Consider the following 15,330-nt stretch of genomic DNA (forward strand, 5'->3'; position numbering starts at 1 on the left):
TGTAGAGGTGGTTTGTGGGAGGCAAATTCCCTCAACTTTTGCTTGTCTGGGAATTGTTGAATCCCTCCTTCATATTTAAATGATAATCGTGCTAGATACAGTATCCTTGGTTCAAGGCCCTTCTGTTTCATTACTTTGAATATATCATCCTGTTCTCTTCTGGCCTGTAAGGTTTCTGTTGAGAAGTCTGATGATAGCCTGATGAGTTTTCCTTTGAAGGTGACCTTTTTTTCTCTCTCTGGCTGCCTTTAATACTCTGTTCTTGTCCTTGATCTTTGCTGTTTTTATTATTATGTGTCTTGGTGTCCTCTTTGGGTCCCTTCTGTTGGGAGTTCCGTGTGCTTCCGTAGTCTGAACAACTATTTCCTCCCCCAGTTTGGGGAAGTTCTCAGCAATTATGTCTTCAAAGACACTTTTTATCCCTTTTTCTCTCTCTTCTTCTTCTGGTACCCCTATAATGTGGATATTGTTCCTTTTGGATTGGTCACAGTTCTCTTAATATTGTTTCTTTCCTGGAGATCCTTTTATCTCTCTCTGCATCAGCTTCTATGCGTTCTTGTTCTCTGGTTTCTATTCCATCAATGGCCTCTTACATGTTATCCATTCTCCTTATAAATCCTTCCAGAGATTGTTTCACTTCTGTAATCTCCCTTCAGACATCATCCCTTAGCTCTCTCTGCTTCTCTGTCAGCATGTTTATGATTTTTATTTTGAATTCTTTTTCGGGGAGACTGGTTAGATCTGTCTCTGCAGATCCTCTCCCAGGTGTTGTGTGAACTATCTTGGACTGGACTAAATTTTTTTGCCTTTTCATGCTGATAGTGGTGGCTCTAGGCAGGTTGTGGGTGTGTCACCTGGGAGAGGAAAGTCCTTTCCTGCTTGCTGGATGCCTTGCCCTTCTCCACTGCCTGTGTTGGTTACCTGCAGTCCTGGAGCAGCCACCAGGTTAGTCCCCTAAACTGCTGTGGGTGGGTTCTCTGTCAGAGCAGCACAGAGCCCTGCGGGGAGTGGCAGGCATGCCAGGTGTGCTCCTCCGCAATAGCGGTGCCTCTGCCGGGCAGCTGTATGCCAGCAGTGGCCTTTGGGTCTTTCCCGGGCGGCCGTGTGTCAGGCTGGGATTCTGTTCGGCTGCTGGGATTGTGGCTGCTCCCTCTGGCACCGCTGCAGGTGTGCGTGGTTGTCTCCCGCGTGGACCTCTCCCGGGCTCTCCTGGCGCCACTGCCACCAGTGCATGTGTGCTGCAACTGGTCTGTTTGGTCGCTGCCGCAGTGGGCTCTCACAAGCTGCTCCCACTCCCCTCTGATGCTGCCAGTGCATGCAATCCGCTCCTGGTCCCTTCCGGCACCACCACCCCCGGCGCATGCTGCCGCTCTCCCACTACTGGGCCAGTGTGTCGGGGTCTGTGCCCATTGAGGGAACAACTGGCAGGCTGCTTAGTGCTGTGAGGGGCTTCAGAGCTGCACTGCTGCCCAGGGGTTTAGGGCGCCATAAGTTCCCTGGGATTCCCAGCTGCTGGCTAAGTGTGCTGGGATGACTTCGTCCAGCTGTGAGGTCCCTGTCACTTTAAGACTTGCAGAAAGCACTCACTTTTCTTTTGTCTCAGGGGCGCCGGTTGTGGGGACCTGCCCACAAGTTTTGCTTTTCCGTTTCTCTAATATCCAGCACCCCATGCACCTTGTGTCTGCGCTCTGGGTGTGGATTTCTAGAGCTGGTTGTTTAGCATTCCTGGGCTTTCACTCCCTCCCCATTCTGACTCCTTTCCACCAGGTTCTGGAGTTGGGGGATTGTTCAGGTCCCACCTGGCCGCGGCTTGTATCTTACCCCCTTCGTGTGATGTTTAGTTCTCACAGATGTAGATGTATCCTGGTTGTTGTACTGCATCCACTGGTGTCTCTTTTAGGAATAGTTGTATTTATTGTATTTTCATAAATATACATGTTTTGGAGAGCAGATTTCCATTGAACTACTCATGCCGCCATCTTCCCGTTGAGTCTCTAAATAGGATTGTCTTTTGATACACCTTAAGTTTATTCTGAGTTTTTTTAAAAAAAGTATTCACGTACCACTTGGTAACTAAGGTTTTCCTCTTTATCTAAGATTCCTAAGTTTAGTGGAATCTTCCAATGAAGATTTTTTTCCTTTAAAAGTCTGGAAAGTTGCTTGTTAAACTAAATTATCTTTAAAGGCTTTTGTACTTATTTTTTATTTATATTTGGACTTGCTTAAATCTTAACTTAATAACCTATGATCTTCTATCATGAGGGATAAACTAAAATTAATTGCCAAAACAGAATTAATTGTGAATATGGTGTGAGTAAGGTAAGATTGCCATCTCCTTTGCCCCAGGCCAAATGATTCCTAGAATTAGCATTTAAGCTTTCCTGGGTCACATCTTTGGAATTCACCTTTTCTGGTTTGCTAAAATAATGTTATAGAAGGTGCACAGCTTTCTTTCTGAAACTATTATTAAGTGAAAGTACTATTCATTTTCATTCTTACTCTTACTCATTTCTTAACTCACTACTACAAGCTTAATTTTGTAGTAGTGCCTGTTAGTCATGTGAATTCAGTATAGCATCTCCATTTGTATTGTTATCCACATCACTCACAGGACAAGTTCTTACAAAGACTTGTTTTGTTCTGCTGTCCCATCCACCCTAAAGAAACCAGTTTCCAAACTATGTGCAGCTTTGTAAATCAAGATGAACTGGTCAGAAATTGGATACAAATAGGAAACCAAATAATGCTTCCTAGTTAACAAGCATAGTGTGTTACATATACTAAAATTGCAAGCAATGAAATACTTCTGTCTTCTAGGAATATTCTAATTAGAAAGTTTATATCACATTTGTACTGTAATCATAGTTCAAGTCATTAGTTTATTTCCATTATTGTTAGAAAAATGTAAGTAATATTTTTCTCAAGATATTGTAAGCAACAGAGGGCAATGAGAACAAATGATGAAATGTGAACTTTAGTTTTGGGTATTTCTTAGCAGCCCTATATGTGATAATTATGTATCAACGTTGATAAGAGGAGATTGGTATAAGCACAGATTTCCTTCTTCCTAGCAACATTTAGCTTGCAAAATTAATTTTCCCAGGAACTCTGCATCTAGGTCAGGAAGAAAGGAACACCTGTACACAATTCATAAGTAACAGTGTTTTTTGCCACAAAGTAAAATTCAAACATAATGTGTTCACAGCTTAAGTTATGGCTTTTGAAAGTACCCTTGAAATATTTTCTCTTGGAATAAATGTTTTCTCAAATCATTTTTACCTTGTTTAGAACTTTAAGGAATATCAAGCACTGTTCAAAAGTTTCCTTTCAGATGACTCTAAGTTGTGCTTTTAACTCACTGTCAAATAACCTCCCAAACAATCTGCATCTTTTGTGATACTTATCTTTCTTCTCTTGAGAAATTAAAAAAGACCAAAGGAAGCAAAGAAGACTTAAAATGTCTTCTGTTCATTATTATAATAGGTGAAGACCAGGCTTCTATAGCCAGTTAGAGAATCTCAGGGTAGTTAGTGAAAGTATATAGTCTAGGTTCTTAACAAATGGATGTTGTAAAATACAAAACTGTTATGCAGAACATGACTAATTAAAAAAATTCCCATCCTCCTTACTTTCCAACACATTTTGAGAGGAAAATTATAATGAAAAGTTTTTTTTCTCATAAAGCTCTTTTCTCACCACATATTCATATGCACATATTTATTTTGTTCTGAAGAAATTAGGTTAGCATGGTAGCTTTTCTAAAACATTTTCATTTATGTGAGACTACAAAAGGATTCAATTGAATAATTAAATGCTTTTTACTTCCAGCTGCTTCTCTGGCACTTGTTTCTCAAGTTTCTTAGTCTCTGCTCTCCCCTACAGGCCGACAGTTCACAGCTATCCCACTTCTCAGTTTATGTTCTCATTTCTTAGTGGTCAGATTTGAACTGTCAAACCAGGAATCTTAAAGTATAAATAAGATTTTCTTTTTTATTATACATTTTTATTGAGATATAACTTACATATAGTTAAAAATCCATACATCTTAAACTTAACTTAGCTTGAGTTTTTACATATGTATACATCTGATTTAATGGGGAAGACTTCCTTCAAATACTCTTGCCAAGAAGTTAAAAAATGTCCTAATCATTCTGAGCTATGCCCAGTTAAGAGTTTTTGCTTTTGTTGAAGAACCAAATTGAGTAATAGACATAAAAATACATAATATGTCATAAAATATTACCCAGATTAAGGTTAGGTTAATATTTTTAAAAAACTTAAATTTCTTGTGTCCCTTTTTCATGGGGCTTGCAGTGCTGGCTCCCAGGTTCAATTTGTTGTTTTTCTCTTTGTTTTTAAGAAAATCAATGCAAAACTTCATGATGGAGTATGTCAGCACTGTAAAGAAGTTCTTGAATGGCGTGTAAAGTACAGCAAATACAAACTATTGTCAAAGCCTAAAAAATGGTGAGTATATTTCTTAATTACCTTACCAGTAATATATATCATAGTTTATTATTTAATTCCCTGATCTTCAAAATTGTATCCAAATAAATATTAAGGTAAATAGAGAAAAAATCCCATTCTACTATGTAGAATTCACATGTGCTGAATCCTGCTTTCAGAAGGTAAATAGATTGAAAAAGTGAATTCATGTCCTGCCCTATTCTTTCATAAACAATGCACCATTTTTATAGATCCTTATTTATAGTATCTTGTTCACAGAAGGTGGGTAAGAGCAGAGAGGAGAAACTTTGTTCTGCAAAATTTTGTCTCCCACTGATGATGATACCATATTTACTATGAATTATCTTTACCAAAAGGGTCTTAAAAGTGGTTTGACCTTTTAATTCAACCCACGAAGGTTACCGAAATGTCTTATATTGACTATTATTAACCAATTGCTGAATTGATAGCTTGAAACTTCATTCATTTGAACTTTAGGACTAAACAGAAAGATACTGGACTCTGTTTCTCATCCCCCTGTACCTCACCGTATTTCTATAATTCTAAGACTGTTTTATTAGCCTTCTGTATATCCTGGTAGTGCACTCTTACATCCTTTAGCTTAGCTGAGGAAGGAAATGTTGGAGGGTAATTGCTGCCTGAAAGAGAAAAGTGCTTATTTTAAATATAAAAGTCAGCATCAATATATGTGATACTGTTTTTACATTTTATGAGTTTTAATTTGGTAATTTATATAGAGCCATTTAGGACATATTTTTTTGTTTACATTGTTTTCCTTTTAGCTAATCAGTAGTGGCATCTTCCTTAAATGTATTCCTTCTTCCTTCTTTATGGGAGGAAATTTTACTTAAAGTTTGGAAGGTCAATCTAAATAAATGATATAACCTTTGCTGTTATTTTCATTGAAAATTTACATCAGTCTTTTTGTGACTCTATAATTGATGCTAGAGGGTAATTTGTTTTCTTAAGAATATTTAAGAGTTTTGATTGTTTGTTTGGGTAATTTATTTTGCCTAAGGTGCTTCTTTTTAATACTGAAAGGTAAAAGCCTCAAAGAAAGGTAGACTGACTTAAGCTATTTAGATTTTTTTTCCCCCTATATTACTCTTTCCCAGCAGAATTTTTAGTATTTATTATGGGCATAGCTGACCACTTTTAAAATAGGTATACAAGTTTCTCTTCCCTGTAAGTCTTTTCTTCATGTGCTGTAGCATTTCCTACCAAAAGAAAACTTTAAACAAATCTGATGAGTTTTATGTCACTGGCCCAAATTAGCAGTAGGCAAGATTGTCAACTGTACTGTATCCAAATGATTACATGAGGAAAAGTTCAACAGAACATAAAACATAGGGGGGAGGGAGATTAAAGATGGTGGTGTGAGAGGTGACAGAGAGGCCTCCTCCTAAAACCGCATATAATATGAAAATATAATTAATACAACTAATCCTGAAAGAGCAGCAGGAAAGAAGGTTGTGCCAGACTGCATACACATGGAGAAAAGAACAGACCTCATGGAACTGGGTAATACCAAAGCCATGACCTGGTGGGACCCAAGCCCTGCCCCCACCCCAGCTTACCAGCAGGAGGAAGAGAAATGGAGTGGGGAGGGAGTGGAGGCCTAGGACTACTGAATGATATGACATTATGTAATGATAAAGGGGTCAATCCCACAAGATATAACCATTATAGATATCTGTGCATCCAACACAGGATCACCTACATAAGTGAAACAAATACTAATAATTGAAAGGGGAAATAGAATGCAATGCATTCATTTTAGGAGACTTCAACACACCACCCACTCCAAAGACAGATCAACCAGACAGAAAATAAGTAAGGAGACAGAGGCACTGAACAACGTATTAGAACAGATGGACTTAATGGACATCTACAGAACACTCCATCCAAAAGCAACAGGATACACATTCTTCTCAAGTGCACATGGAACAGTTTCAAGAATAGATCATATACTAGGTCACAAAAAGAGCCTCAGTAAATTAAAAAAGATTAAAACTCTACGAACCAGCTTATCAGACCACAAAGGAATGAAACTAGACATAAATTATGCAAAGAAAACGAAAAGACCCACAAACCCATGGGGGCACCACAGCATGCTCCTAAATAACCAATGTATCAATGACCAAGTAAAAACAGAGATCAACCAATATATGGAGATATGGAGACAAATGACAACAATAATTCAACACTGCAAAGCCTGTGGGATGCAGCAAAGGCCTTGCTAAAAGGGAAATATATTGCAATACAGGCCTTCCTCAGGAAAGAAGAACAAGCCCATATGAACAGTCTAAACTAACAGTTAATGAAGCTAGAAAAAGAAGAACAAATGAGTCCCAAAATCAGTAGCAGGAGGGACATAATAAACATTAGAGCAGAAATAAATAAAATCAAGAAGAATAAAACAATAGAAAGAATCAATGAAAGCAAGAGCTGGTTCTTCAAGAAAATAAACAAAACAGATAAACCTCTAGCCAGACTTATCAAGAAAAAAACAGAGTCTACACACATAAACAGAATCAGAAATGAGAAATGAAAAATCACTACGGACACCACAGAAAGATAAAGAATTATTAGAGAATACTATAAAAATGTATATGCTAACAAACTGAATAACCTAGAGGAAATGGACAACATTCTAGAAAAATACAAACTTCCAAGGCTGACCCAGAAAGAAACAGAAAATCTGAACAGCCCAATTACCAGCAACAAAATTGAATTGGTAATCAAAAAAATTACCCAAGGATAAAACTCCTGGAACAGATGGCTTCACTGCTGTATTTTATCAAACATTTAGTGAAGACCTAATACCCATCCTCCTTAACGTTTTCCAAAAAGTAGAAGAGGAGGGAATACTTCCAAACTCATTGTATGAGGCCATTATTACTGTAATACCAATACCAGGCAAAGTAACCACAAAAAAGAAAATTAAAGACCAATATCCCTGATGAACCTGAATGCAAAAATACTCAACAAAATATGAGCAAACCAAATTCAAAAATACATCCAAAAGATCATCCATCATGATCAAGTAGGATTTATTCCAGGGATGCAAGAATGGTACAATATTAGAAAATCCATCAACATCATCCACCACATCAACAAAGAAAAGGACAAAAACCACATGATCATCCCCATAGATGCTGAAAAAACATTCGACAAAATTACATCCATTCACGATAAAAACTCTCAACAAAATGGGCATAGAGGGCAAGCACCTCAACATAATAAAGGCTATGACAAACCCACAACCAATATCATACTTAACAGCGAGAAGCTGAAAGCTTTTCCCTTAAGATCGGGAACAAGACAAGAATGCCCACTCTCCCCACTTTTATTCAACATAGTTCTGGAGTTCCTAGTGACGGCAATCAGACAACACAAAGAAATAAAAGGCATCCAGATTGGCAAGGAAGAAGTCAGCCTGTCCCTGTATGCAGATGACATGATATTGTACATAAACAACCCTAAAGAATCCACTCCAAAACTACCAGATCTAATATCTGAATTCAGCAAAGTTGCGGGATACAAAATTAATACACAGAAATCTGTTGCATTCCTATACACTAATGATAACCTAGCAGAAAGAGAAATCAGGAAAACAATTCCATTCACAATTGCATCAAAAAGAATAAAATACCTAGTAATAAACCTAACCAAGGAAGTGAAAGAACTATATTCTGAAAACTACAGGACACTCTTAAGAGAAATTAAAGAGGATACTAACTCACAGACTGCTAGAAGGGACTAGCAGTTACGAAAGGGGAGGGGTGTGGGAGGTCAGTATTGAGGGAGGGAGAAGGGGTTTGAGGGGCATTGTGTTTAGTCACATGGTGTGGGGGGTCACGGGAAAGACAGTGTACCACAGAGAAGACAAATAGCGAATGTGTGGCATCTTACTACACTGATGGACAGTGACTGCAATGGAGTATGGGTAAAGACTTGATAATATGGGTGAATGTAGTAACCACATTGTTTTTCATGTGAAACATTCATAAGAGTGTATATCAATAATACCTTAATTTAAAAAAATGTAAGGAGTAGGGGGGGGCAGTTCATATGTGACATTTGTAGTTGTGGGTAAAATTGCAATATTTCCACAATCTGTTGCCTGGCTTTAGAGCATCTGCGTATCAATAGGTGTTTCCACAGGGTGGAGAGAATTAGTCAATCTACATACCAATAGGTAATTGCAAGGGCTTGAGGGTTTTTCTGGACCTGGACCAGAGAAGAGAGGTTGGGTGGGACTCATCTGCTGCAGCCTCGTCCAGAGAGAGATGGGATGACTACTTTTAAAAAATAAATGGGTTTCTTAAACTTTATTTCTCCCTTTGACTGATTTCAGTTACATCTGGCAGTAGTCTGCAGGACCTCTGAACCCGAAATCTCTCTTCATGGGGGCAGCCATTGGGCAGGCTGCCTCTAGGGATGATGGGGAGTCCCCAGTGGCTGCAGTGGTAGAGGGTGCAGCTTTATTTTGGAACCCCCTGTATGTGGGGCTTCTGATTGTGGAGGCCCTAGTGGGAAATTGATCTAGGGTAAAGCACCTCCTAGAGGGGTGGAGCGTTCCCAGTACTGGGAAAGAGAGGAGCACTGGAAGCTGCAGAATTAGACCTCTGTGAGATAAAAGACTGCTTAGAGACCCTGAGTGGCTGTGTAGCAGCTGGGATGGTAGGATCTCTTTTCATCGAGAAAGTGAAAAGTGTTATTGAAGACAGAGAGAGGATTATCGAGGAGAGGGAGGATCATTGAAGAGAGAGAATGGGTTATCTGGGGAGAGAGAGACTTAGACAGGAGAGAGACACACTTCAGCATCTCTTGGAGATGCTGTGTGATGACCTATGGGATTCCCTTAAAGAAGGGAGACAGTGAGAGGACCGGTCGTGTTCTGGTAAATTCCTTAGCAACGAGGGCAGAGGCAGCAGGAGAGTCCGAGTTGCAGAAGGTCATGAGGGAGGGGGAGGGGGCAGGAAAGAGCAGTGCCTTCAGCTCAGGAGATGGTGGAGGAGGTGTCAGGAGAATATGAGGGGGTAGGGCCAAGAGCCCATCTGTTGCTGAGACCACCACCTGAAGCACCAGCCTTTCTTGTATTAAAGGCCCACCTGGTTGTTAATTACAGCCAGTCAAAGCACAACAACCGCAGACTCCAGAGGGGGAGGAGCCCCTCCCTCCCCAGGTTGTGGAGCCCCCCCCCCCCCCCCCCCGTGCTCCACGCCTATGCCCAAGTTGAGCTGGTGGACACGAGCATCCGGTATCAGCAGAAGCCATCAGAACCTCTGCCTACATGGCTTTTTCATCTCTGGGGTATGGGGGTGGAAGACATTGTTACATTGGGTTCTGAAATGAGTAGACTGGCTTCCCTGATGATTCACCTCTCTCTCCCACAACAGTTGCCAAGTGCCCATCACACCTCAGGGAATAGGTTGCTTCTGGACTGGCTGACAGCAAGCCATCAGGGCAGTGTGGCCTAATCAGGGTGATTTACCATACTTACACAATAGGTGGAAAACATATGCAGAGCTCCAGCAGGTGTTGTGGGAATTGGGCATGAAAAATATCTATAATATGGATCCCTAGGACCCTGATGAGAAGTTGTTCACCATAGAAATGAGGAATCTGGTGCTCCATACAGCTCCCCCATGTCTCTTTTAGTCCCTATTCTTTCCCCCCACATAGCACAACCCATAGTGATGCTACTCATACTTTAGCAGATCTGGGGGACATTGAGACAATAAGAGCCCAGAGGGAATTATGGGCTGCAACTGAAAGGAGAGGTGCAAAGGCCCCATGAAGGTCTCAAGGACCGAGATGTGGGTTAATTTAATAAAAGCTGGAGTAGTGAAAGAAAAACTTGATAGGCAGCCTAATAGAATCTTATTAGAACTGTGGCACCAATTAAATCCATAACAGCAGTTCCAGCTGCTGAGGTCCAGGACATGGAAGCTGTAGGCAAAGCCCCATGTCTGGCCTGTATCCCTGCAAGACTTCTTGGGGTACAGCACTCAGGCTCTGCCTGGATCCTCACCCCTACAGGATGACAATTCGGCATCATGGTTCAACTGAGGGAAGGGTCAAGGCCCCCACCTTGGGGTACACAGTGGGGACCAGAGGCCACATGTAGAATTATATTCATTAGCCCCCTGTGAACGTACAACATGTCGGCCCTGGTGGACACAGGAGATGAATGCTCAATGATTTATTGTGATCCGGAGGGTTTTCCAGGGACCTCCCCCCAATACTGTTTTCATGGTGGGGCTGAGTGGAACAAGCCTGAATCCCCTTGGTAATAGGGTGTCTAATACTGTGTGTGATGTTATGCTCATGTCTGATTACCTTACAGATAAATGTGACACTTTTTAAAGGGGTTTTTTGGTCTTGTAGGCTACTGGAGAGTGTTTATTCCACACTTGGCATAAATTCTGAAGCCGTTTTGCCATTTGGTATGAAAGGGCATCAGGTGGGGCTGGCATGAAACATGTGCATTTACCTCCACTGTTGCAAAATGGATAGTCAAGGCCATGTCATGTTCTGATGAGACAGACCCATCAGGGCCCTCTGAGCTGGATGTCCACGTGACTGAAGATGGCCATGGCTGGGCTCCGGCAGTGCCTTGTAGACTGTTTGCCTTTCACATAGACCCAGGTGCATTGGCTAGCAGCACAGCCTGCCTTGGGCACAAGATAATCTAGGCTGTAATCTGTCAGTGGGGCCTGTCTTTGACCTTTGAAGAGATCAATGGAGCCACATCAGATGTGCACTTTATGACTGAGTTCCACAGCAGTCTGGAGACTTCGTGGCCTTGCACATTTCAACACATGTCTAAAGCCAGGTGAGATATTCTGGAAATGTTACAATTTTACCCACACGCAGCTTCTCTTCTCTGTAAGAATGTGATGAGCTGCCACCCTTGTTTTATACCCTGCCCCTTAAAGGTCAGGAGAGTGTTTACCAGGATTCCCCACCCTTTTTGGCTCCTGTCTTTTGATATTAAGGTGAATACCTGGAACTCCCTGGTGGAGGGCAGTTATAATGCCACCAGCATGTCTGTTGACACCCAAGTATCATAATCATTTGACTTTTATTATTATATGTAAGAATTGTGATTCTGGGCATGTATAAATCCTCATTTTTCAAGTGCCCTGTTTTTGACTTTCGAGAAAGAAACCCAAAGGTAAATTATAACCATCACCATTCCTGGCCAGTCCTAAGTCATTCTCGAATACTGTAAATAACCTTGGGTGTGGAGGTGAAATGAATTATTGGGAAAGCAAAGTTTTCATAAATATAAAATGATTTGTGTAACTCTTAAAGAAGAAAGGAATCTTTTTCTGTAAATGAAAAACTCATTTACAGACATTATATTACATTCCAGGTGCTGGAAACACAGGTGGTTAAGATTGGTCCTTTCTTCAAGCATGAAAGATAAGAAATGAAATGGGCTTTTTTCTTTTCTTTATTCTGGGCTCAGAGGGATTAAATGTCTTACCCAAGATCCCAAAGTAAAGCAGATGGAGTTAAGATTCAAATGTGAACTGATCCCATTTGAAAGCTTGTTTTCCTGCTCTTTCACAGTGATTTCTCAAAATTGTAGTATTTCAAAAGTCCTCCTTCCTTCACCTGGCCTAACAGTATATTAATTTTTATAAAAGTGACCTATCTTGTTTATGAAAGTTGTCTACTACTGAGTATCATTTATATAGCCCTGCTTTCTTTTTAATACATGAATCTCGATAAATAGATTTTTAAGTTCAGGCATGGAGATGCCTCAACTGGTACCTAGAAAATTTTTGCCTTGTGTTCAGGTAACCGGGCAACCTTTTTTTTCCTGTTAATTTAGAAGTGTGATAGGCAAATACATCTGAGTTAGAATCTCTAGGCTGCTTCTTTTCTCTTCTTACCCATAAAAAAAAATCACCAATAATACAGTGTCAGTTCCTGTTTAACATGCATGCCATAGTAGTAGAAGAGAAAAGGAGCAGTTGGTGTAAAACGGCAACAGAGGACAAACAGATTGAGATCTGAACTTAGAATGGGATCTGTAAATCCTCTAAATCAGCAGTTCTCAACTGGGAGTAGAAGATTTTGCCCCCAGGGGGCATTTGGCAATGTCTGGAGATAATTTTGATTGTCTAGAGGATTGGTAGGGATTTTACTGGTATTTAGTGGGCAGAGACCAGAGATTCTTGCTAAACATCCTACCTGCACAGGACACACCTGCATGACAGAGATATGCAGCCCCAACATGTCAGTAGGATCTTGGTTGAGAAACCATGCAGTATACAAAGTAGATGGATACCACAGGATCACGCCACTGAAACTTCAGATAGTTCAGTGGTTTCCAAACTTTTCAGGTGTAGAATTCTTGAATAGAAGCTCACCTATGATACCACTGAATACAACAGGCCAAAACAGAACTGCACTGAATAGGGAAAAAGACCTCAGACTCATATGCCACATGAAGATGACTCAAAGCAGATTTCATCCTAAAAATATTTCAATTAAAGAGGGGAAGAACTGTGTAACATGCCTGGAAAAGAATATTGCTCCCGGGATATCTGGCCTAACGGTGGCTTCTTCCAGAGCAGGGGAGAGAGATGGCCCTGGACTGCAGTTTGTAAGCAATAAACGGGTTTTAAACTTAATTTCTCCCTTTGACTGATTTCGGTTTTTAGAGGTATTTTGCCCTGGGATTTCTTCTCCCCATTCTTACAGTCACTCACCCTGGTCCTTACATCCAGGTATTTAGCTGGTCCTAGTTGATAATTTTTATATTTATTACCTCTTAATTATTTTTTCCACTTATTGCCCCAGTGCAACTGTTATTTCTTCATGTTATGTGCATTAAATAAATAAATTCTCCTCTATCTTACCTCTAGTCAAATACCTCTGTTGTTCCTGAGTTTGAAAAAAAACGAATGTTTTCGAAAAGGCTTATTTCACAGAAATGTTTCAAGGGCTTCTGTAGGGAGAGTTGGGTCTCCAGCAGAAGGAGGCTAAGTGGAGCTTTTCTCTAGAGAAGTTCTGCTTTTTTATGTCTACTGCAGCATGTGGGGAAGTGAAGGTGTGGGTGGTCTTCAAACTATGGAAGAAAACAAAGTAATACTAACCAGTAAAGAATGAGGTAGAGAGGAATAAGATGCTGCTAACCAGGTTGTGCCCCCCTAGGCTGGCATCTCTACCCATTGCTTGATCCATCTTTACTACAAAGCTTTTTTCTAACCAAATTAGCCAAATTAAAACCTTCAAAGTAATCTTTTGTTGACCAACCCTATCCTTTTTTTTTTTTTTTTGGTATCATTAATCTACAATTGCATGAAGAACATTATGCTTACTAGGCTCCCCCCTTCACCAAGTCTCCCCCACATACCCCTTCACAGTCACTGTCCATCAGCGTAGTAAGATGCTGTAAAATCACTACCTGTCTTCTCTGTGTTGCACAGCCCTCCCCATGCCCCCCCCCCACACTATACATGCTAATCGTAATGCCCCCTTTCTATTTCCCCGCCCTTATCCCTCCCTTCCCACCCATCCTTCCCAGTCCCTTTCCCTTTGGTAACTGTTAGTCAATTCTTGAGTTCTGTGATTCTGCTGCTGTTTTGTTCCTTCAGTTTTCCTTTCTTCTTATACTCCACATATGAGTGAAATCATTTGGTACTTGTCTTTCTCCGCCTGAGCATAATACCCTCTAGCTCCATCCATGTTGTTGCCAATGGTAGGTAGGATCTGTTTTTTTCTTATGGCTGAGTAATATTCCATTGTGCATATGTACCACATCTTCTTTATCCATTCATCTACTGATGGACATTTAGGTTGCTTCCATATCTTGGCTATTGTAAATAGTGCAGCGATATACATAAGGGTGCATCTGTCTTTTTCTAACTGGAGTGCTGCATTCTTAGCAACCCTATCCTTTTTTAAGTTACTTGTCTATCCATTCATCCATCTTTGTGGTGGTGGTAAAAAACATATAGCATACAATTTACCATTTTAACTTTTTAAAAATACACAGTTCAGTAGTGTTAGGTATATTCACACTGTTGTGCAACAGATCTCCAGAAATTTTTCATCTTGCAAGTTCGAAACACAATACCCATTGAACAACAACTCCCATTTTCCCCTCCCTGGCAGCCCTTGGTAACCACCAGTTGACTTCATGTTGCTATGAATTTGACTGCTCTAAACCTCATATAAAGGAATCATAACAGCATTTGTCTTTTTGTGACTAACTTATTTCCATTAGCATCATATATCCCCAAGGCTCATCCATGTTGTAGCATGTGTCAAAATGTCTTTCATTTTTAAGGTTGAATAATATTCCTGTGTGTGTGTGTGTGTGTGCCACATCTAGTCTGTCCACCTATCTGTCAGTGTACATTAGGTTGCCTTCACCTCTTTGCTATTGTAATACTGCTATGAAAAGTGTTGTACAAATATCTCCTCCAGATTCTGCTTTTAATTCTTCTGCATATATGCCCAGAAATGGGATTACTGGATCATATTATAGTTCTGTTTTTCCCATAATGATTGATCCATTTTACATTTCCAACAGTGCACAAAGATTCCAACTTCTCTGCATCCTTGCCAACATTTGTTAATCCCTTTATTTATAAGAAGTACTATATTCCCTTAAAATTCTGCTGAATAGAGTACCACTGCCCTCTTTTTTCAAAGAATTAATGCACAGAAAGGACCAGATATATCTACCAGTTTATGGGTAAATTCATGACAATACCTTGTATTTATAACTTGGCATTAGATTATTGTATTTGTCCATAAACCGAAATTCATTACTTCTATTTGTTCATTGAGCAAACAGTCTAACATGAATCTCCTTAAACTAGTTGTAAT

General features: G+C 40.2%; 1 protein-coding gene across 5 annotated transcripts in view; it reads left to right on the top strand.

Annotated features, from left to right (window-relative positions):
- C2H9orf85 (chromosome 2 C9orf85 homolog) overlaps positions 1 to 15,330 on the top strand; it is a 191,046-nt gene that overhangs the window by 40,118 nt on the left and 135,598 nt on the right. For all 5 annotated transcript variants that reach the window (XR_012127754.1, XR_012127755.1, XM_036991214.2 and 2 more), the window contains exon 2: positions 4,361 to 4,467. Coding sequence is in view for 3 of the 5 variants with exons in the window: in XM_036991214.2 (XP_036847109.1) it covers positions 4,361 to 4,467 (107 nt within the window). In the remaining 2 variants the exon portion in view is untranslated. The remainder of the gene's footprint in view (positions 1 to 4,360; positions 4,468 to 15,330) is intronic.

This window comes from Manis javanica, chromosome 2 (assembly GCF_040802235.1).
Source record: "Manis javanica isolate MJ-LG chromosome 2, MJ_LKY, whole genome shotgun sequence".
NCBI lineage: Eukaryota > Metazoa > Chordata > Mammalia > Pholidota > Manidae > Manis > Manis javanica.